The 20317-nt window shown below is 34.8% G+C and overlaps 3 protein-coding genes and 1 non-coding gene across 8 annotated transcripts; 1 reads left to right on the forward strand and 3 right to left on the reverse strand.

Annotated features, from left to right (window-relative positions):
* Positions 1 to 221: 221 nt before the first annotated feature.
* On the reverse strand, positions 222 to 5735 carry LOC111499638 (pentatricopeptide repeat-containing protein At5g14770, mitochondrial). Of its 4 annotated transcripts, XM_023151251.1 has the most exons (7): positions 5372 to 5735; positions 4724 to 4774; positions 2543 to 4631; positions 2194 to 2270; positions 1950 to 2089; positions 1729 to 1864; positions 222 to 880 (listed from the first exon to the last, which is right to left on the reverse strand). In XM_023151251.1, the coding sequence occupies exons 1-3, from the start codon at positions 5582 to 5584 to the stop codon at positions 2544 to 2546; spliced, it is 2352 nt and encodes a 783-aa protein (XP_023007019.1). In that variant the 5' UTR covers positions 5585 to 5735; the 3' UTR covers positions 222 to 880; positions 1729 to 1864; positions 1950 to 2089; positions 2194 to 2270; position 2543. The 4 variants fall into 4 exon arrangements, with proteins under 4 accessions (XP_023007019.1, XP_023007020.1, XP_023007018.1 ...); XM_023151252.1 differs by lacking the exon at positions 2194 to 2270 and having other exon boundaries at positions 1957 to 2089; XM_023151250.1 differs by lacking the exon at positions 2194 to 2270.
* An 840-nt stretch (positions 5736 to 6575) lies between these two features.
* On the forward strand, positions 6576 to 6647 carry TRNAG-UCC. Its single transcript has one exon. It is a non-coding gene; the product is annotated as a tRNA-Gly (tRNA).
* A 1209-nt stretch (positions 6648 to 7856) lies between these two features.
* LOC111499639 (probable folate-biopterin transporter 7) lies at positions 7857 to 11100 on the reverse strand. The gene is made up of 2 exons (XM_023151254.1): positions 10665 to 11100; positions 7857 to 9048 (listed from the first exon to the last, which is right to left on the reverse strand). The coding sequence occupies exons 1-2, from the start codon at positions 10915 to 10917 to the stop codon at positions 7955 to 7957; spliced, it is 1347 nt and encodes a 448-aa protein (XP_023007022.1). The 5' UTR covers positions 10918 to 11100; the 3' UTR covers positions 7857 to 7954.
* A 1551-nt stretch (positions 11101 to 12651) lies between these two features.
* LOC111499608 lies at positions 12652 to 20193 on the reverse strand. 2 transcript variants are annotated; one of them, XM_023151208.1, is made up of 9 exons: positions 19409 to 20193; positions 18568 to 19091; positions 17757 to 17807; positions 17576 to 17683; positions 14146 to 14241; positions 13721 to 13819; positions 13577 to 13636; positions 13415 to 13486; positions 12652 to 12929 (listed from the first exon to the last, which is right to left on the reverse strand). In XM_023151208.1, exons 1-8 carry the CDS (start codon positions 19905 to 19907, stop codon positions 13421 to 13423), a joined length of 1503 nt encoding a protein of 500 aa, XP_023006976.1. In that variant the 5' UTR covers positions 19908 to 20193; the 3' UTR covers positions 12652 to 12929; positions 13415 to 13420. The 2 variants fall into 2 exon arrangements, with proteins under 2 accessions (XP_023006976.1, XP_023006975.1); XM_023151207.1 differs by lacking the exon at positions 12652 to 12929 and having other exon boundaries at positions 13144 to 13486.
* Between the last annotated feature and the right edge of the window lie 124 nt (positions 20194 to 20317).

Below are 20317 nucleotides of genomic sequence, written 5' to 3' on the forward strand. Positions count from 1 at the left end.
GTAATATTCAAATGTTTCCAAGATATTAAGATTTTGAAAAACAGACTTCGCGCCCATAAGTTCTGCGATTGGAATAAGATTAATGAAACTCATAGAACACCTCATTGCTATCGAGTTCCACCTCAACTTTAGTCTAGAAACTACATATTTAATGTCAATTTGAACCTAGTTCAATTGTAATACTGTAAGAAAAAAAAAAAAAAAAATTTAAAAACAATGTATATTACAAATATACACAACTATTATAAATCGGCTAAATGATATTATTACACGGGAAAAGAATTGGAATTTTAGGAGGACGTACACATATCCTATGATAGCCAAATCTTCCTGAAATATTAAAATCCTATGGTTTCCTTACCATCCATATAACAACCTAAGCCCACCACTAATAGATATTATCTTTTTTGGCCCGTTACATACTACCGCCAACCCCACGATTTTAAAAAATTGCTAGGAAGAGGTTTCCACGCCCATGCAAAGAACACTTTGTTCCTCTCTCTAACCGATATGAGATCTCACAGTTCTTGACCCAATTTGTCGGAAGACATGGAGCAAACCAATGTTTTGTCGGAAGTACCCAAATATAAGAAAGATTACAAATCCCTTTCCCTTTCCCTTTCTTGCAGCCAACTTGAAAGAGAGCTCTAAATTATATCAACATAGACCTCAATTTTTGCCACTTCAATGCAACCACAATTCTGCATCAACATTCAGAAAACTCCAAATATCTGCCTGGAGTTTCACTTTCTGTTTACCATTCATCCATATCCTTCCTTCCATCACCATGACATGCTCTCATTAAGCTTGTACAGTTTCAGAAAATCTGTTATGCCCAGTGAATTCAGACTTTCTCCAACCAACACGAAGCAAACTGTCCCTGCAAGTCAATAACCAATGATTGGTGTCCAGAGATCTCAAAATGGCATTTAGATATTCAGCTCGACCGGCTGGCTGAGCTAGCATTGGAAATTCTAGAACCTTCTGTGAGCTAATGATAGCAAATGATGACAACATCATTCTTTCTATTTGCAACTTTAGTTTATTTGGTCAATTGGTAATTTCTGTTATGTTGTTATGTCTTATTCTTTAAGCTGTTTCCTTTGTAATGTCTATAAACTCATTCGTTGATCATTCAATAAGAATTATTAGGAAGTTCAGCCGTGAGAGTAAATGGTTCTTAAACCCAAAAACATTATAATTCCAGACATCCTTTTCCTGAAAATTGACAAGAAAACATCGTTTTTCCTCGGTTCTAAGACATTTTAAGATAAGGCTTGCCGGGTGCTCTAAAGATAAGCCCAACAATCAACACAGCTTTGTATTAACTTTAACCTTATGCCATCACTAAGACTGAAAAATGCAAACTATGAAAAGGATAAATTAAAAGAGACTTAATGGAGTAACTAAACCTTATGCCGCTAATGTCAACAATAAAAGCATGGACTGCCTGCCCAAGTCTTGGGCAACAAATATATGACACTGAAAATAACACAACTCTAGACGGCAGATGCTGGAGAACTGTGCAAAGTTTTGTTTTAGTTGAGATGGAGTCAGGAAGAAAAAGGTTAAACTTAGGAAGTCTTATCTTTCAGGTGAATAACATGAGAATCAAAACATAATATTCTTTTCACGGTCTTTCTTTTGAAAAAAAAAAGATGTAGAAATGTTGAACTTCAGGCTACCAATGATGAGTAGAGAAGCATGAAGAGAAACAAAACTACTCACCTTGAAGCTCCCATGAAATGCTTTGGAAACGCCTTGAATCTCATGCATTGTCTGCAAAGAAGACCACACAAGAAGTATTCTCGCTACTTTTTTGAATGCACAATTCTATTTCGCCGTTTTTCATCTTTCCCAGTTCCTGTAAAAATGAACGAATAAAAATATACATCCAGCAAACTCCTATGCAACTTTTAAGAAATATTACCATATGAAATTTTTGTGACCAACTACCTTTCAAGAACTTTAACTTTCTGAACCAACATATTAACACGTCCTGAGTATACCAGCAGATTCCCGAGCGCATGCAACTGTAGCTCTTGTCTATCTGTGAAGTTTCAATTTCTTCAACTCACCCCAGTAAGACCTGGAATTAGAAATGGAGAGATACAATAGAACAAAACCCAAGTCAGTCTCAAGAATGATGACAGCTCAAAATGGCATTACCACAGTGGGGAAGGAAAGATATACTCAATAATGATGGGTGATGATCATAGATAATTGAGAGGGTTGCACAAATGAGATGGAGACTTGATGAGTAACATTGCCTGGATGATGATGAAAAGGCAAAAGACATTGAACTTCATCTATGACTCAGAAACATAGTTGCATTGATAGAGGAAAAGGTGTGAATCAAATTATGGGCATTTCTCAGTTATTATTGTAATTATTAGTAGTTTTAATATTAATTCATCCAATTAAGACAATGTAACCTTTAACTTTGCTAAAAATGCTATAGCACTAAGAGATCATAAGATAAATCTAAGAGTAAAGACAATACTGACTATTTGAAGGAATTTAGCCCCTAAAATAAACATACCTCATTCACGCTTTCTCCTGAATGTGCTCTTCAATAGCATACGAGCATCAGCCTTCTTCCCAGGTGCAGCAAATGTAGACCCGATGCAAAAAAGAGTACTTTCACAAGGAACAAATCCTCGATCATTCATCTCATTGAGTAATCTTTTTGCCTCAGCCCGGTATGATACTTTCGATGTCCTGTCCAGTTCTGGCATTTTAGACAGTTTGCACCATCCAAAAATCAGTATGTCATATGTGGAAGAAGTGGGGGATACACCTTTTCTCTGCATCTCTTTCATTAGCTCCTTGGCTTGGCTCATTTTTCCCATCTTGGAAAAATAACCAATAAGCGTGTTATAGGCACCCGCTCTTGGAATAAATCCCTTAATTACCATCTCACAGTAGAATCTCAAAGCTTCCTTTGTATTTCCAACCTTGCAATGGCCACACATCACAGTTTCATAGGTACAAGCATTGGGAACTAAGCCCCGTTTCTTTATCTCGCTGAGTAGGTCATCTGCCTCGCGTATTAACCCAGCTTTAGAAAGACCACCAAGAAGGAGATTGTAAGTTACAATATTTGGAGGAACTCCTTCAGACAACATAGTAGAAAATGTTATAAAAGCTCTCTTCAGATGGCTGCTAATGCAGTATCCTTGTATCAGGGCATTGTATGTTATTGTGTCAGCTAAAATTCCTCTTTTCTCCATGTCATTCAGCACTGCAGTTGCCTTCCTAGTCATTCCTAGTTTGCACAAGTTGCTTATGAGAATATTGTAAATATCCTTATTGACTTCAAGGTGCAAATCAACAAGCAACTTATGGATCTGTAAAATAGTGTCAGCTCTTCTACTCTTTGAGGACGCATTGAGTAGAATTCTATAAGTAATTAATGTGGGGTACAAACCCATCGTAACCATTTCTTTCACAATATTGATTGCATTTTCTATCCTCCCAGCTTCACAAAGTCCGTTTATCATAAGGTTACATGTGATTGCACTTGGTACCAACTTTCTGCTCTTCATCTCATTCCACAATTGAACGGCAGTTTCCCAGTTCCCCTTCTTAAAATTACCATTTATCATGGTGTTGTATGTTGCTGAGTCGGGAGATAACCCCAAATCCCCCATTACTTTATAAATTGATTCAGTATCACATTTCCCAAGCTTAAACAAACCATTAATTAGGACATTAAAAGCAACAACATCAAACACTACATTCTTGGATATCAATTCCTGAGCCAGGTTAAGAGCAGATGACTCCTTCCCAGACTTCAAGAACCCATCCATCAAGTTTGTGTAGTTCACAAGGTCGGGTATTAAACCTCCAGATTCCATTTTTGCAATTAGATCCTCAGCTTCTTCCATCCTTCCACTTCTTTTCAAGTTGTTCACAAAAGCATCCAGTATAAGAACATTATCCTTCAATCCTCTCTGTTTCATTTTGTTATAAAGATCAAGGGCAATATCTTGCCAACCAGCTTTGAATGAACCATCAAGTAGAATTGCATAAGTAAATATATTTGGCATCACATTTTTGTGTACCATCTTTCTTAATACATTAAATGCATTCCAAAGCATTCCTTTCTTCACATAACCATTGATCATAGAAGAATATGTGATGACATTAGGAACACAATGTTTCTCCTCCATCTCATGCAGAGAAGATTCTGCACCATTTATGTCTCCTAACTTGCAACGTCCATCGATTAAAACAGAATATGTGATAGAGTTCGGAACTAGATTAAGTTGATATAAGTTGTTGAATATATATTCGGCCTCTTTGATTCCTCCATTCTTAAAGAATCCATCAATCAAAACAGTACATGCTATCAGATCAAAGCTATTCCCACGCACAATCATACGACCCAGTGTCATTAATGCTTCTTTAATTTTCCGAGCCTTAAACAATGCGTCGAGAAGGATAGAATATGAGATATCATTAGGATGCATGCCCATCTTTTCCATCTCCCTCAAAAGCAGTTTTCCTTCAGACAACTTCCCGTGCTTACAAAGGCCATATAAAATGGAACTATAAGTTACTACATCAGGGAAGATTCCACTTCCAACCATTTCCTCATACAAGGAAAGTGCTTCTTCGAGCCCATTCTGTTAACAGTAGGATCAACATATTACATAAAGTTCTGATAAACAGTAAACATTTCTCCAAGTATAATAATTAAAAGAAGAGTGTTTGATACCTCTCTAACATTGCTTGTTATATTCACGTCAATCGATTGCTCATCCGAAACCTATCGTTGTTATGAAACAACTTTGAGTTAGTTTATAAATCTGGGTTATTTTATGAAAATAATTTTTTAGGGGGAAACCATAACATCAGAAAGAAATACAAATTCAAAGCTTAAGCTTGAGATATTCGAGCATTCACGGACATACAAACGAAACATATTTTTTTCCATAAAAAAGAAAAAGGATTTATGATCTATATCAATGACATGTATATCATAATACCTCAAGTAATAATAAATTTTTTTTGAGGTACCCTACAGTAATCCCAAAACAATACTGGAACTGCACAAGATATCCCTTGTTGAACTTAGTTCACAATTAATCAACATTGGCCAAAATTTGGCAGATTGTTCTCCACCAACATTCAATTACCATCTGGAATTTGAAAATTATTAAGAACTAGACTAACTTTGTTGCAGTAAATCCCCAAATGGATAACATGTGCATCAAACAGCAGAGCAACTAAATGGATAGAAGATCAAAATATGACGAGAATGAATCAAATTTTCCATTCTAGAAAGTAGAAAAGAAACAGAACGCTTGTGAGGCAGCAGAACAGTAAAAACGAAATTGAAATACTAGGAGGGGAAAATTGCAACCGATTCCATAAACTGCTTCTCAATCTTCAACTCGGCAAGAAGGTTCCGTACGTCTCTGGATGAGGAAGTGGAACAGAAGAGTGCGCCTAGAAGAGAGAGATTTGGGTTTCGAGAGGAATGGGGAAATCCATGGAATATGGCGTCCATAGGGTTCTTGAAGACATGACTGAGGAGAAGACGCGAGAGCGGCAATGCTACTGATCTCTTCGCCATTGATATTGCATATGAATTCTTATCTGAACATCGAGAATTGTGGAAGAAGCTGGTTGTTGTTCCGCGATGGACTAAGAGCTCTACTGAACGGAAATGGACGAGAGAGGGGAGGTTCCCGGCATTGCCGAAACGGAGCTTTTGGTTGAAGACGACTTTTATTCCTGATTAAACTTTGTGTTAAATTATAAATTTTATTTCAATTATGTCCAAATTTTTTAAAATATTTATCTCCCAAATTAATAAAATCACCTTTCAACTTCAACTTCTTTTTTGTTTTTTTTTTCTTTTTTTAGTTTCAATAATATTCTCCAAGAATATATATATATATATATATATATATCTTATTTTAAAAAAATGTTCCAAAAATACTGTATATAATTTATAAGGTGCAACAAATAGATTTGTCCATATATTTATTTTATAAACTTTTAAAATGTAATATAAAAGTTTTGGAGGATAATCTACGAATTTTATATATTAATAGTAAAAAAAATTTGAATATTTTTTTTTTATGGAATTATGTTAATGCTATTTTAAAATTTTCATAGGTATTTTTTAAACATAGTATGGACGATGAGAGTATTTATTAAGTTTTTAAAGAAATAGAAAAGTATTATTTTTAATGTATTAATGAAACTTTTTAATATTTCAAGGTATTTTTTAAACACTATTACAAATTAAACGGTATTTTTGAAGTATCTACAGTTTTAATTCAAAACTAAAATATATATTTTTTTAATCCAAAACTAAAATATATATTTTTTTAATCCAAAACTAAGTTTTTTTTTTTTTTTTTTTAAATTTAAGAATGTTATTAAAGTTGAGAGTTTTTTTTTATTAATTTGACTTTAAAAAAATAGAAAAGAAAATAAACGGAGTACTTTAAATCCAGGTTTTTCCGCACCCAAACGGTGCGTAGTTTATTCTCGTGTGCACGTTAGTTTTAATATCCTCTAAGTTTAAAATATAAATTTAAAATCATAAACAGCAAGCGTTTGTAGTCCAACGGTTAGGATAATTGCCTTCCAAGCAATAGACCCGGGTTCGACTCCCGGCAAACGCAATTTCTTTTGGTTTTTGTCTTTTTCTGTTTTCCTTCTTATTTTTTCTTGAAGGTTTATTTTCATTGTTGTTGTTCCTTTGAATTAAAATTTTCTTAAATAATTGTTTTTTTATAAACCAAAATTTGTCATGATTTATTAATTTCCATCCAAAATTTTCAATTTTTATAGATTAGTAATAAAATTTTAACCTTTATTTTATTTTATGTTAATTCATCCACTTTTCCCGCTATAATTCAAGTTGTTTCGACTTGGATCGGACTTAATTTCTTTCTAGTGAAGTTTTAGCAATGTTTATTAAAGAAACATTTTTTTTAATTTCTTGTTTGAATTTATTTCTTTGCGTAGAAAATGTCTCACGTATAGTTATGTTTAGGTGTTGTGTGGAATGAGAATGAAAATGATTAAGTTGGGCATTAAGAGGGTTTGACGTATACTAATAAAATTACATATTTCAAGTAATCAAGAATTTCATTCATTTCTCATTTCGTGCACAGTGTCAAATAATATGCATATGGGAGTACCAAACTTTCCATGTTCCTCGATGATTCCCGTATCGTATAGGCCAAAAAAATATCATTAGCACTATATTTGTCCAACTAGTGACAATATTTCTTTTATCTTGCTGTGTTGATTGTACAGCCATCACTTAAAACTGTTGTCCAAAAATGTGTGGCATACAACTTAGAGGATGGTGAAGAGCATGTCACTAAACCTCAAGGTGTCCATGATTGGAGAAAATGAGCGATGATGAACCCACCGTAGTCATGGACGGACTAGTCAAAGATTGAAAACAAGAGATAGATGAGCCAACCATAAACATGTTTCGTTCACTTATGTGTTTTTGTTGTTTAACAACTTAGTCAATCATTGTTGAAACAATCAATCAAGTTAATGAATGATCAAATGCGACCATTTAAAATCATTTTTTTTTCGAACGAGATAAATATACACGTTCCAAACTTTAGAGACCAAATATAGTTAAGTAGTCAACACATTAATCAATACGAGCATAACTCAACTTACCTAAAATTTATATCTTCAATAAGGGGTCAAATGTATAAATCTTCGTAGACATATTATTACCCCTCTACCTCCTTTTTCTAATAAACAACCAAAATTGTTTAAAAATCAGTTAAAAAAAATAAAACAAACTAGTTTCTAAAAACAGCTCCTTCCTCTTCTTCTTTCTTTTTTGAAATAACGGACTATGATACGAAAGGAAAGAACGAGAACAAAATTGTTATCAAATGGGATATAAATATTTGTATTTGAATTCACTGACCATACTAACCAGTCTTCCATTGTTCTACTGCTGCTTTTTGGAGTCTTTTCTTCTATCTTTGGCGTTGGCATTGCCTTTGTCTTTGGCTTTGACGTCATCAGGGATGCACCATGAACAAGACAATGGCAGAAGAGTGCAGATAGCCTGTATTATAAGACCATGAGGAAGGCCAGAAAAATTACTTGCTGTGACCCCAACATAAGATGCAAGCGCTACACCGAGACATCCACTCACTATGAATGCGAGGGCAATGGCTGACATTACGAACGCCATGAGAGAGCCCTCGCATCCTGGTGGGCAAAGCTGCGGTATCAGAACACTGAATGGCAAGATTTTGAAGAATAACAGAACCTCTGAAAGTCCAGAGAATAAAACGACATATACAAAGTCTGGAACGCCCATATCTCGATAGAATCCTTTCACGAACAACATGTCCGAGATCATAAACACTGCCATTGAAACCTGGATACTTGAAATAAGTTTCCTAGATGGGACCGACTTCAGGTGACGATTGTAGATTACGCCCCACAACAGCAGGGCTGCTTGGCCAAGAACCTTAGAGATACCCAAAACAGATGACTCAATTTTCAAATGCTCTGTTTGATAAAAGAACATGGTGCCAGTCAGTGCAGGGATTATGCTGTAAGATGCAGCAAACCATGTTAAGGAGTACGCAATTTCAGGTGTTTTCAGCACGGTTAAGAGTTCGGAGAGCTGTTTTTTGACACCAGCATTGGTTGAGCTCCGAGGGAGATTAAGAGAGCGTTCATGAACGATGATGGTTAAGAAAAATTGAAGCGAAAGGAGAATGCCAAAGAACAGGAACATTGCTTGAGGCGAGAACCGATCGATAGTGATGCCTCCCAGAAGATTTCCAAGAATCCCACCAGCAGAGGATGCTACCCAAACAAATGCCTGGAGCTCACCTGAGGAGGATTTTCCAGAATTCTTGGAAGAAATGGAGTGCTTTCCTGCTTCTGCAACAATGGCGTCGTTAGCAACCTCGGCTACTGAAGCACCGAGGTTGCTGAGGAGAAGATATATGCTAATGGTTAAAACCGAAATACTTGATGGTGACATGATTGCTATGGGTATCCATGACACTGCCTGTAAGAAAGCTGCATCAACATAAAACATAAGAGGAATAAATAATTTGTGAAAATTGACAACAAAATGCAAGAGCTGGAGAGTAAAATATCCAACATATGAACATAAGACATAAAAGGTTTAAATTACTTGATTAATGACTTGACGTATTTACCGTTAGGAACCACAAATCTTGACAACAATATGATATTGTCCACTTTGAGCATAAGCTCTCATGGATTTAATTTTGGTTTCACCAAAAGGCCTCATACGAATGGAGATGTATTCCTTACTAATAAACCCATCATCATCCCCTTAATTAGCCCATGTGGGACTCCCTCCCAATAATCCTCCCCTCGAATAAAGTATACCATAGAGCCTCCCCAGAGGCCTATGAAGCTCTCAAACAGTTTTTCCTTAATTAAGACTCGACTCCCTTCTCTGGAGCCCTCAAACAAAATACACCATTTGTTCGACACTTGCGTCATATTTGTCTACACCTTCGAGGCTCTCAACTTCTTTGTTTTGACATTTGAGGATTTTATTGACATGGCTAAATTAAGGGCATGATTCTAATACCATGTTATGAACCACGATTCTCCACAATGGTATAATATTGTCCACTTTGAGCATAAGCTCTTATGATCTTGCTTTTGGTTTCCCCGGAAGGCCTCATACAAATGAAGATGTATTCCTTACTTATAAACCCATGATCATCCCCTTAATTAGCCAACATGGAACTCCCTCCCAATAATCCTCAATATTTACATTTATAACTCAAGATATATGATCGGTGCCTAGCTTCCTAACACTCGAGCACATAACCGAATGCCTTAAGTGCAGTCCGGTCGTTCATCGTTAAATTACTAAACCTGTATCAATCCAATATGTATCAGTGGTAATACCAATTCATTTCTCCAGAAACTCATGTAATTAACAGTGTAGTGCAGATCTATATCCTGAATGATCATGTGGGCGGAAGTCTATGATTAACAAAGGCAATCATATAAAACGATCAATATGAACAGATAGACAAAGTGAAGAAAATCCCTTCAGTTGACAGTTGCCTTTAGAATGATCAAAAGCATTTTTGGGTACCCAAATGAACCTCCTACTCAAGATCGTCATGAGATTAACATAAAAGTGCTTTGAAAAACATCAAAAGTACCTTATGGTAATGCAAATTTGTTGTGGGATCTTATTTGTAATGAGGTTCTTCAGGTTGGATAACCGACTAAGAACATACATCTTTACAACTACTGGAATAAACAAATTGGCATTTGCAAGAATTTTCATTACCTTAGATAAGAATTGGTTCAAAAGTAAGAACTATAGATAAACGTCAGAGATTTTGATGCTTAAGGAGAATTATGTTTCATTATGAAGGCCGTCAATCCATTTGTTCTTTCATCAGAATTCTCTAATTCAAATTGTTCAAGCAATTGAAAGGATAGGAACTAAAATCCAAGGCGTGATCCGACAATCAATCGACTAGTTGCATAAACATTTTCCAGATGTTTCAGAAAAAAGAAACCTAGCAACAAATCAATCGAATTCCGGCACAGAACAGAAAGGCGCAAGCGGAGAAAAAAAGATAAGAAAATTCAAACGAATAAAACAGAGATTTAAACAATACGAAGGAGATTACCTCCAATAGCGATGTAAGGGATGCGATGTTGGCCGGAGATATAAACGGCGTCAGAGAGAATCCCGTAGAGAGGCTTGGCGACCATGGGAAGATTGGCGGAGTTCTGAAGAAGCTGGAGAGTAGAAGGGTCGACATTGAGACCGTCCTTGAGGAAGAAGTTAACCGCCATCCATGGAAAGCACCGGAAACCCTGAACCCAATACCCCAATCCGAGAACCTTCCGGATCGGATTATCACCATTCGATTTCACCATCGTAGAGAGTGAGGAATAAACAATAGTCTTCAGAAATTGAAGGAAATATAGGCAGAATTTTGAGAGATGGGAGCTTGTCGCGACGGTGATGGTGGCGGGGGCGGTGGTGGAGCTGGCAATAGTATCTTGATTTTGGAAGTAATTGCCGTTGTATGGACACAGGTGGTGGTTTTTACTGTTGACTTTTTTTAAACAAACAAAAAAAAAAAAAAAGCACTAATTTATTATAATTTTAATTTTAATTTTGTAATAATCTAATAAATTCGTAATAATTTAGTCTTTATATTTTTTAATTGGTAAGGATTCAGTCATTACTGTACCAATTATTATTCAAATTTAATGAAATTTTTCTATAAAAGTAAACATTAAACTAATAAAAAAAAAAAAAAAAGGACAATATTTATGTTGAAATGGAGTATATTCTTGGAGTCAAAAATATTCAAAATGTCTTTTAATTTATTATTTATTATTTTTTTTACTTTATTTTTTTACTTTTTGTATCTATCCATCTTTTTATAGATGATTATTAACTTACCTAAAATTGCAAAAACTATGGTAAGTCAGAGAAAAACATTTTGAATTTATTCTACGACTTAAAAGTATATAATATTTAAGAAAAATATTAAAATTATCAATAATCATTTATATTTGTATCAAAATATATATATATATAAAAAAAAAACGACAAAATGACTTTGGTTTATCTTTTTTCTCATATCCTCACCGATGTCACGTGCCATGTTGACTCAATTACTATTAGAAAAAGAAATTAGTAATGGGTAAGTATAAAAATACTCCGTAACTAGCCCCATTTATAGGACTACCATTACTTAAAAAATGATATGGACTCTTGATACTTAGATCTCATTTGGCTCTAAATGTCCATACGTGCTCATCTTGGTGTACGATAAATGAAGTTTGCTTAAAATTTTAGGGATCAAACCAAATATTTAAGAGACCAAATTATATTGATTTTATATTAGAAAACAAATTTAAACTTTTAAAATCATAAAAAGATTAAATTTAAAATTAAAAAAAAAAAGCTTGTAAAACCGTTTTCATATCAAATAGTTCTTGAGCATACACAAGACTCTAATGTATTTCAACTCCACAAACCCTCAGCTACCATCACGAGCCACACAATCTTAGATACCATCTAAAAAGAAAAGAGTAAATAGTAGCATGAACGAGTTTAAAAAACACTTACCAAGTAGCTCACTTGTAGGTTCTCAATTATCCACACATAGAAGATTATAGACTAAATTCTCTCTTAGGTCATCAGTACTAATGTGGTTAAGACATAGGGAAGTGCCCTCATGTCTTGATCCGCTTCTAAAATACAATGTGTACGTTTGTCTATCAATTTATATAAGCACATCTATATCAATTTATATAAGCACAACTATATTTATTGCACAAGTCAAAAATGCATCAATCGTACCCAAAATATACAAATCTAAATTTTTATGATCATTCTTTCATACAATTCAAACATTGATTATACAAACTCAACTTACCTTCTCAATTCTAGATTTCATACACTTAGCTTAGCAAACTCAAACTCGTAAGCGAATCAATCACTTCTGGAACCTGATTAAGAAGTGTTTGTTGGACGTTGAATAAGAACATTTCAAAACTACTCAATTGAGAGACACAAAATGCAAGAACAAAGAAGACGGTGGAAAAAGAACTTTCAAGGAATAGAACAAGAAGGAATCTAGTCAGATTTAGAGATGAGCATAATAGTCATACAAAGTCCCTAAGAATTCCATTCCAAAATCAAAAGAAGTGTGCAAAACAGCTGTCTGATATATTCCAAACTCGTGTAACCCACAAATACCATAAAGTTAAAGCTAAGTGATTATATCAATACTCTATTCCCACGTTAACATATAAATGAACTTTCAGAAGAAAATGGACAGCCACTAAGATCAAATTCCTCTATACATATCTCACTTTACGCATCATTGTCAAACACATGGATCTTTGGACTGATTGTGCTACATTTGCACCTACACAACATCATTGACCTCATATAAGATAGATTACTAACCCAAAATGAAATAAATCGATGAAACCGAACTAAACCGAACCAAACTATATCGATTAGTTTGAAAGGTATTTATTTTTATTGGTTCTTCTAAATTTTCTAAGGGTGTATTCATATCCACTTTGCCAGTTAAGGTAACATCAAACATAGAAGCAAAAAGAGGTAAAAAAATCAAAAGAGCTGAAAATGATGTTTGTCTTGATTATTGATGTAAAGGAAATGGCAACCTTACTTGAACAGCTTCTATTCTATAGGTTGTACAATGTCATGCCTGAGTTCTAAAATGGAAATGATTAAAACTTTAACAGAAGATACAACCGTGTTTTTTTATCATAAATATTTCCTTTTGTACATCTAACTGAAAATTATTGCCTTTTTAGTTAGAAGCAAAAGTACAAGAATAGAGTCGAACCAAAACAAAACGGGATAGAAGAATGGGAAAAAAACCTCCTATTATAGCAAATACTTCTCGACAACAGTCCGCCCGAACTTTTCTTGAATATCCTTTGGAGTCTCGATCTGGAAAATATAATGGACAAAAAAATGCAAGTATAAAAATCTCATGTGGGATTGGAAGTTATTAGCTATGTAAACTCAATGGCTACTTACTGCATTCAGAGCTTTGAAGAGGGCCTTCAGAGTGTTGTGGGGGTTCCTTGAGCCAACAACCTATTATTTGAACTCACGTTAGAGGTGGTGCAGGAGCAAAGCATTATCTATTAAGCTCCATAATAAAGGACAGGTATAAATTACCTTAGATTTGATATTTTTAAAACCTGCCAGATTCAAAACAGTTTGAACAGTTTTCCCTGCTTTCATGCCTGTCGTAGTTGGTGCTGGCCAAAGATATACCTTAACAAACAGAAAGAAACCATAAGTTTCTATCAAATGAACCCTATACAAAATTTCTTCTTTTTTTTGTTTTTTTTTTAATTTTTTTTTAATTTTTTTATTATTATTTTTTTGCTCGATCGACAAGATATGGATCATCCAGAACTAGAACAAGAAACAGTTTTAGTCAAGCAACCCTGTGTGTGTTGAGGGGGCAACACATTGGCTTCCTCCACCGCAGTATTTCATCTCTTTGGTGTTTTCCAGGTTCAGGACCCCTCAATCCGAGATAATAGGGCGAGTGAACTATTAATGCAGGGAAAAGAAAATTAGAAATGGTTGAGTACCTTTGTTTTTTTGTATTCCGTCTGTATTGCATGTGCAATTGTGTGTTCCTCATGGCGTTCCACATAATGAAGATTTTGGAAACATTTCTCATATGCCTGCTTAAAAGCATCAAATTAATCTACACAATAATAATGTAAACTGAAAAACTATAAAGTCCAATGCACATTGGGACACCACCAAGGTTCTTAAAACATATTTGTTAACTAGAAATATACTCGTTCTGAAGGATTAATTTTCATATCTAAAAATTACAATACTCAAAAAAGAAACTTACAAGCAAAAGATTAAGCCTTCATATAATATGCAATTTTAAACCAGAAAAAAAATTGATCCAATTAATTTTGGTCAATTTTGTTGATTTTAATCCATTCACAAGTAAGATTTTGGTCAACTTATAACTACCTTTTACCTGAGGATAGTTAATCTATTCTGGAAAATGCCAAAGACCATTTGGATAACAAAGCAAAATTTTTATGTCCCCCCAACAAATGCCTAATCCACTGTGATGAAGAGGCTTGATCACAGACCATGCCTAAACAAGTGAAACCCTTTTTGAGGTTCTAGGGACCAAAGACAGTAGTAGATATAGGCATGCTAGAGAAAGTAGCTTGAGTCAGGGATTAGCTTCCCTCTTGGATAAGACTTGTTTCCTCTCTTTGTACATTTTACTATATCTTCCTTGAAGACAACTAAAATCAATTTAGTTCCCCCACCCCCAAAGCCTCAAAATTTCCAGCCAGTTCTGAATCTTCAGCAAATGGTACGGAGGATTTGTGTGAGTGTTCTGGATGGACAAAAACGAGGAGGAAACTGTCATTGTTGTACCAGCGTTAAAATGAGAACTGGGGTGGAAATCCTCATCCGAGATGATAATTAGTTTCATCCAAAAAACTGAAAACTCTAACTTCGAGCTTCAAGTTCAAACTGTTGCAACAAACGCTAAGGACCAAAACCAATCGATCCTGCACTCTAAGAGTAAAAGGGAGACGAATTCCTTAAAAAAAAAAAAAAAAAAGGAAAAGCCAGCTAAACCAAAAATCTGTAAGCATAAAGATAAGAGGAAAAGATAATCCTAGATTTCTCCAAGCTTGCCCTAGCATAATCATAGAAAGTGCTATAGAAAGTAGGGTAACTATACTTTTGGTCCCTCAAATTTGAATTTGGTTTCTATTTGATCCTCGAATTCAAGTTTAGATAACATGTCATCAAAAACTATCATGTCATCATTTTGTTATATCAACAAAGGTTAACTCTAATAGGGACCATTTAGAAAAAATTTCAAATTTTAGGAACTAATTCAATTTCAAAATTTAGGGATCCAAATGTCACTTCAGAGACCTCAAGAAACTAAAATTAAATCTCAAGAACCAAAAGGGTTAGTTTTGAAAACTCTAGGACCAAATAGAAACACAGTTCAAGGGCCACAAATGTATTTTACCCTAGAGAGTAAAGAGCCCAAAAGAGAAAATTTTCCAAGTAGCATTCTCAATGAAGGCTGTAAACATGGATGCGATAAAGAATTGAGCAAAGAATTAACAGGGAGTGGTCTGAACTTCTCAAGGGTCCATACTCCGATGTCGAGCCTCCAAAATGTTACAGATTGGAAATTCTCAGAACTGCAACAAGGATCCTCCAAATACCTCCATCCGTAGTTTCAAAAATGAATAAAAAAAGGCCCGAGTCCATAGCTGGATTAAAGAGACTTGCAATAATATATATATATATATATATATATATTATCTTCATGAAGTATTGGGGCCAACTTCCACACACATTGATTAACCTCACATGACAAGCACTAGACCTTATTACATTTGGTTCTCAAGTAAATTTGAAAAATATTAAAGTTTAGGTATGTGGTCACCAAGCTCTATACTTTTTTCGTTGACGTTGTTGACTCTGATGTTAGAACTCCCCAAAAGATTTTCAAGCTTGAAGATTTAGAATCCACGAGCTATGAAAAAGGAAAACACAACCATTTGGTTAGCAAAATTTAGTTGTGCTTACTCATGTTCCGAGTTGATCCCTAAATAAGCTTAGGTCAAGACAAACATAATCCATCTAAACAAGTGATTGCTATCTTCGGGAGCGAGTCTTTCCCTTAAAAGGTCCTTTTAAATTTTTTTTATCTTTTTCACCACTAAAATCATTTTGTGGAACATTGAGAGAACATGTGGAACAGAAAAAATCATTTGAGATGTTCTTTAACACCGCTGAGAGAACCTAGACTAGATTTTTACCAAAACTCGGAGATCGAAAAAGAGGTAAACAGAGGCTTTCCTCTGTGCAAAAAACATAGATAGTTAAAGGGAAGTAAACTTGCCTTGCACACCCAGATAGAACAATTATCTCCAACTCAAAGCTGATCTGTGGATTCATTCCAATAGCCACAAATTTCTCTAGGTTTACCTTTAAGGCCCAAGAAGGTTTCAAAAAATTTCTAGCTTTTCTTTCAGCAAGAGTTTAGAAGATGTGGGGGGCATCTACAAATTAGAGGCGAGTGACATGTGTGTCATTTTTCTAATCTTAAACAATTCTACTATCCAATCTTCCTGACCTATATCAAGAAGAAGACTAAGACAATCGACCGCAATTAAGGAAGGTGGGTAAGGAACATTCAACTTGCACAACAAAGGACTTGAAAGTACTATGCTCAGTAGGGAGAAATTGAATGAAATTAGAAATATCATCTAAACTAATATTCAACGACTTAAATCCCAACATGCATGTCAAAATCAACTTTTGTTTATTAAAAAAAAAAACTGATGAGTCTTAAATGGAATAGAACAATTCACAAGGCTGTAGGGCAACTAAGAGTTAACCTCAAAACATAGTTCACCATCACATAGCATAAATTTCAGAATTAAAATATAACATTTAGATCATCTTTGAAACGAGTCTCACAAGTCTTGAATAGTTGAATAGGACTAGACAACCAACAGAATTGTAGGGCAATTAGGATCAGTCTTCAAAGCATAGCTCACAGTAACAAATAATATAACATAATCAAGTCAAACGGCATGGATACAAGAAATTTTGTTAAAACTATGAACTTTAAAGTACATTGGTCAATCTACACAATAACTAAATTTGTGATACTTAATATTACCAATTAAGTGAAATAGTAAAGTAAACATTTATGAATAAAATTCACTGTCTCTCACTTTGACATCGTGACATATTCAATTTCTATCTCATTTACATAGATCCATCCACGTGATTCCATCCATTGACAATTGGATTTCAATTAAAACCTAGCTAAATATTTTCAAAGCAAGTCAATCAACACACTCAGAATATACCTTAAACGATTAAATTTCCTATCTGTATTATTCTATAACTCGAACTTTAAGCATTTTATCAGTTTTTTAATTTTCAGTAAAACTGAGTAAGTATAACGGAGTCTACTGAAAAGCACAAACAACATGCCTTTTGTAAAGCAATCGGTACTGCAGGTCCTTTGGCTTTCGCATAACCAACAATGCCATGATAGTTCCCACAAGCCAAGAGAGCAGTATATTTGATAACTTGTCCACCCTAGATCACACAAAGCTTACAATCATCAAATACATATTATTTCAATACCAACTGTAAATGGGTGATTGCATACCTTCGTAACTTTACAAGTTCTGTTCACATCAATTAATTTCACATCAAAGCCCTGACATAAATTTGTAACAAAAGAAGTTAATATTTTTTATTAAAAAAAATGTAAAACATTTCATAAACTACAATATAAAAGAAGTTAATATGCATCGTTTCTCTTTTCAAAAAAATGACAATGAAAAAAAATAAAAATATGAATTTCACCTACATTGCAGACTAACCACATGCATCATATGTGCACCAATGTATATATATACATATTATAAGAGAGGAGAGAAGATATCTGTGTTAAAATATCTCCAAAAATCTAGATCGATATTACTTTCAAGAATAATTGATCGTTCCCACCAACAAAAGGATACTTTGTATATGTCTCAATGAAACCATTTATAAAAACTGTCTTTGCTGAAACCAATTATAACACTGTTAGCAAAAGCTGTAATCACGAATAATGAGAGCTTTTTTTCTTGAATTTTTGAAAACGTGGTAATCGAACATAGCCAGAAAGCATGCTTCAGGCTTCAAATCCGAAACAAAGAAGCTCTGTTTAGAATTACATTCACAAATGCTTCGCTTTAAACTAAGCAAAAAAGTACGTACCACATAAAGATGTAGGGAAACAAACAGAAACTCATGCCTAATCTCTAACTATTTTGTCATAGACCTTCAATACTAGTGCACGACAGTGAAATTAAATCATAAAGAAGAAATTTAGCAACTAATGAATCCACAAATTTAGCTAAGAACTATCAACTGCTTAAAAAGACAGAAGATGACGATGTAAAAGGCATAGACCAGATGATGAAGTAACATACTTTTCGATAAAGAGGCCTTCTTTTCTTCTCAGTTAAAGAATTTCTCTCCTCTGCAAGATCTCGGATTTCTTCTTCTAGAACCTTTCCTTTCTTTCCAAAGGTATGATCCAGCTCTGCTAGCTTCTCTTCAAGCTTCTTATCTATAGCATTAAGCTTCTCCAGTAGTATATCATCCCTTTCTTTCATGTCATCAAACTCTTCCTCATCATCGTCATCAACCCCTTGTATGATTTGCTTCTCTTCTTCAAATCCTGATTGCTCCATGAGATCAACCGATGGACCTACCTGTTCGTGTTGAATGACTCCATAGTTGGCAGGACAATTTGGGTCATAAGCATCCTTCCACTCCACTAATCTCGTAGCCCTATTTAACTTTTGCTGAAGAATGAATTTTTCCTTGCCCTCTGCTACTTTCAAGCGATTCATTAATTCACCAATCACTCGGTATTCAGGACGAAGCCGAAAGTGCTTTTGCTCAAACTTGTCGATTTTACTCATCCATTTGAAAGCATCCTCGATGTTGTCTGTCAAAAACATGTTGCAGATGCAGGAAGATTTTAACACAAGCCCACAAAGTTACAAAAACTACAAATCTGGTTCAATAAATTCTCTTTTAGTTAAGAAACAGAAGTCATCTTCCCATGTTAAGATCTAATAATGGTATAACTTAATAAACTGCTGAAATCTAGCAGCATTCTGATGAACGTTATAAAAATTTGAACCCACATGCTATTGCAACAAGTACCAAAGAACGACATAAACAAAAGCTTGAACCATTGTGCATTCCCAAAATCCAAACCATGTACGAAATGGAGACATTATCCAAAACAAATTGTCATACCTGTCTCAGTGAAGTTCTTGAGCAATTCCTCATGCCTCTTGAATTTCCTCTTAAACTCATCAAACCTCTTTTTGAGGGATTCAGAACTGAACCTCTCGTCTTCTTCATCACTATCAGAATCAGAGGGCTCTTCATAGGCGTTCAAGTTCCCAGTATCCTTTAACTTTTCCTTCTCGAGCTTCTCTATCAATGGCCCAACACCCATATAATCCTCCCCATCTTCATCGTCAATATCCTTGGTATCAAGACCAGCCCTTCTCCTCTGCTCCCTTTCTCTCTGCTTCTCCTTCTCCACCTCAGCAAGAAGATCTTGCACAACTCTAGCTGAAGCAGTAGAGTAACAACGCGCCGCCGAAGTCTTCGGTATTTCCTCAAACGGGAAGCGTGCGAAACTGGAGATTTTCCGGGAAATATGAATTGGGGTTTTGATGGGGTTTTGCTGCACGACCTGGTTGAGAATGAGACGCGACCAAGCAAATGCTTGCGATTTGTTCACCATTTCTTCGAGTCCAAAACTTCAATCACGCATCAACACGAGTTCTTCAAATTCATAAAACGTACAGATCATTCAATTCAATCATACAATCTTTTCCAAAGAACAGCATTGCATTGTTGGTACGGCGGAGTGAGATTGAGGTAGACAGAAACGGAGATAAGACGAGAAGAAAAGAAAGCGGCGGCGGGACGTGCCGGCGACCGGAAAGAAGCCAGAGACGGGGTTTGTGTAAGAGCTACTGTAATGCAGGGAGTGTAGGGTTTACATTTTTGTTCCCCCTCTTTTTAAGAAAATAATTATTTTGTTAATAATTAAATTTTTTTTAGTACAATAATTTAATCATTTCTCATAGTTAAAATTTTGTAAATAAGTAAACATTTAATTTAATAATTTTTAAAAATATCCTAAAATCT

Source organism: Cucurbita maxima, unplaced genomic scaffold (assembly GCF_002738345.1).
Source record: "Cucurbita maxima cultivar Rimu unplaced genomic scaffold, Cmax_1.0 Cma_Scf00027, whole genome shotgun sequence".
Taxonomy (NCBI): domain Eukaryota; kingdom Viridiplantae; phylum Streptophyta; class Magnoliopsida; order Cucurbitales; family Cucurbitaceae; genus Cucurbita; species Cucurbita maxima.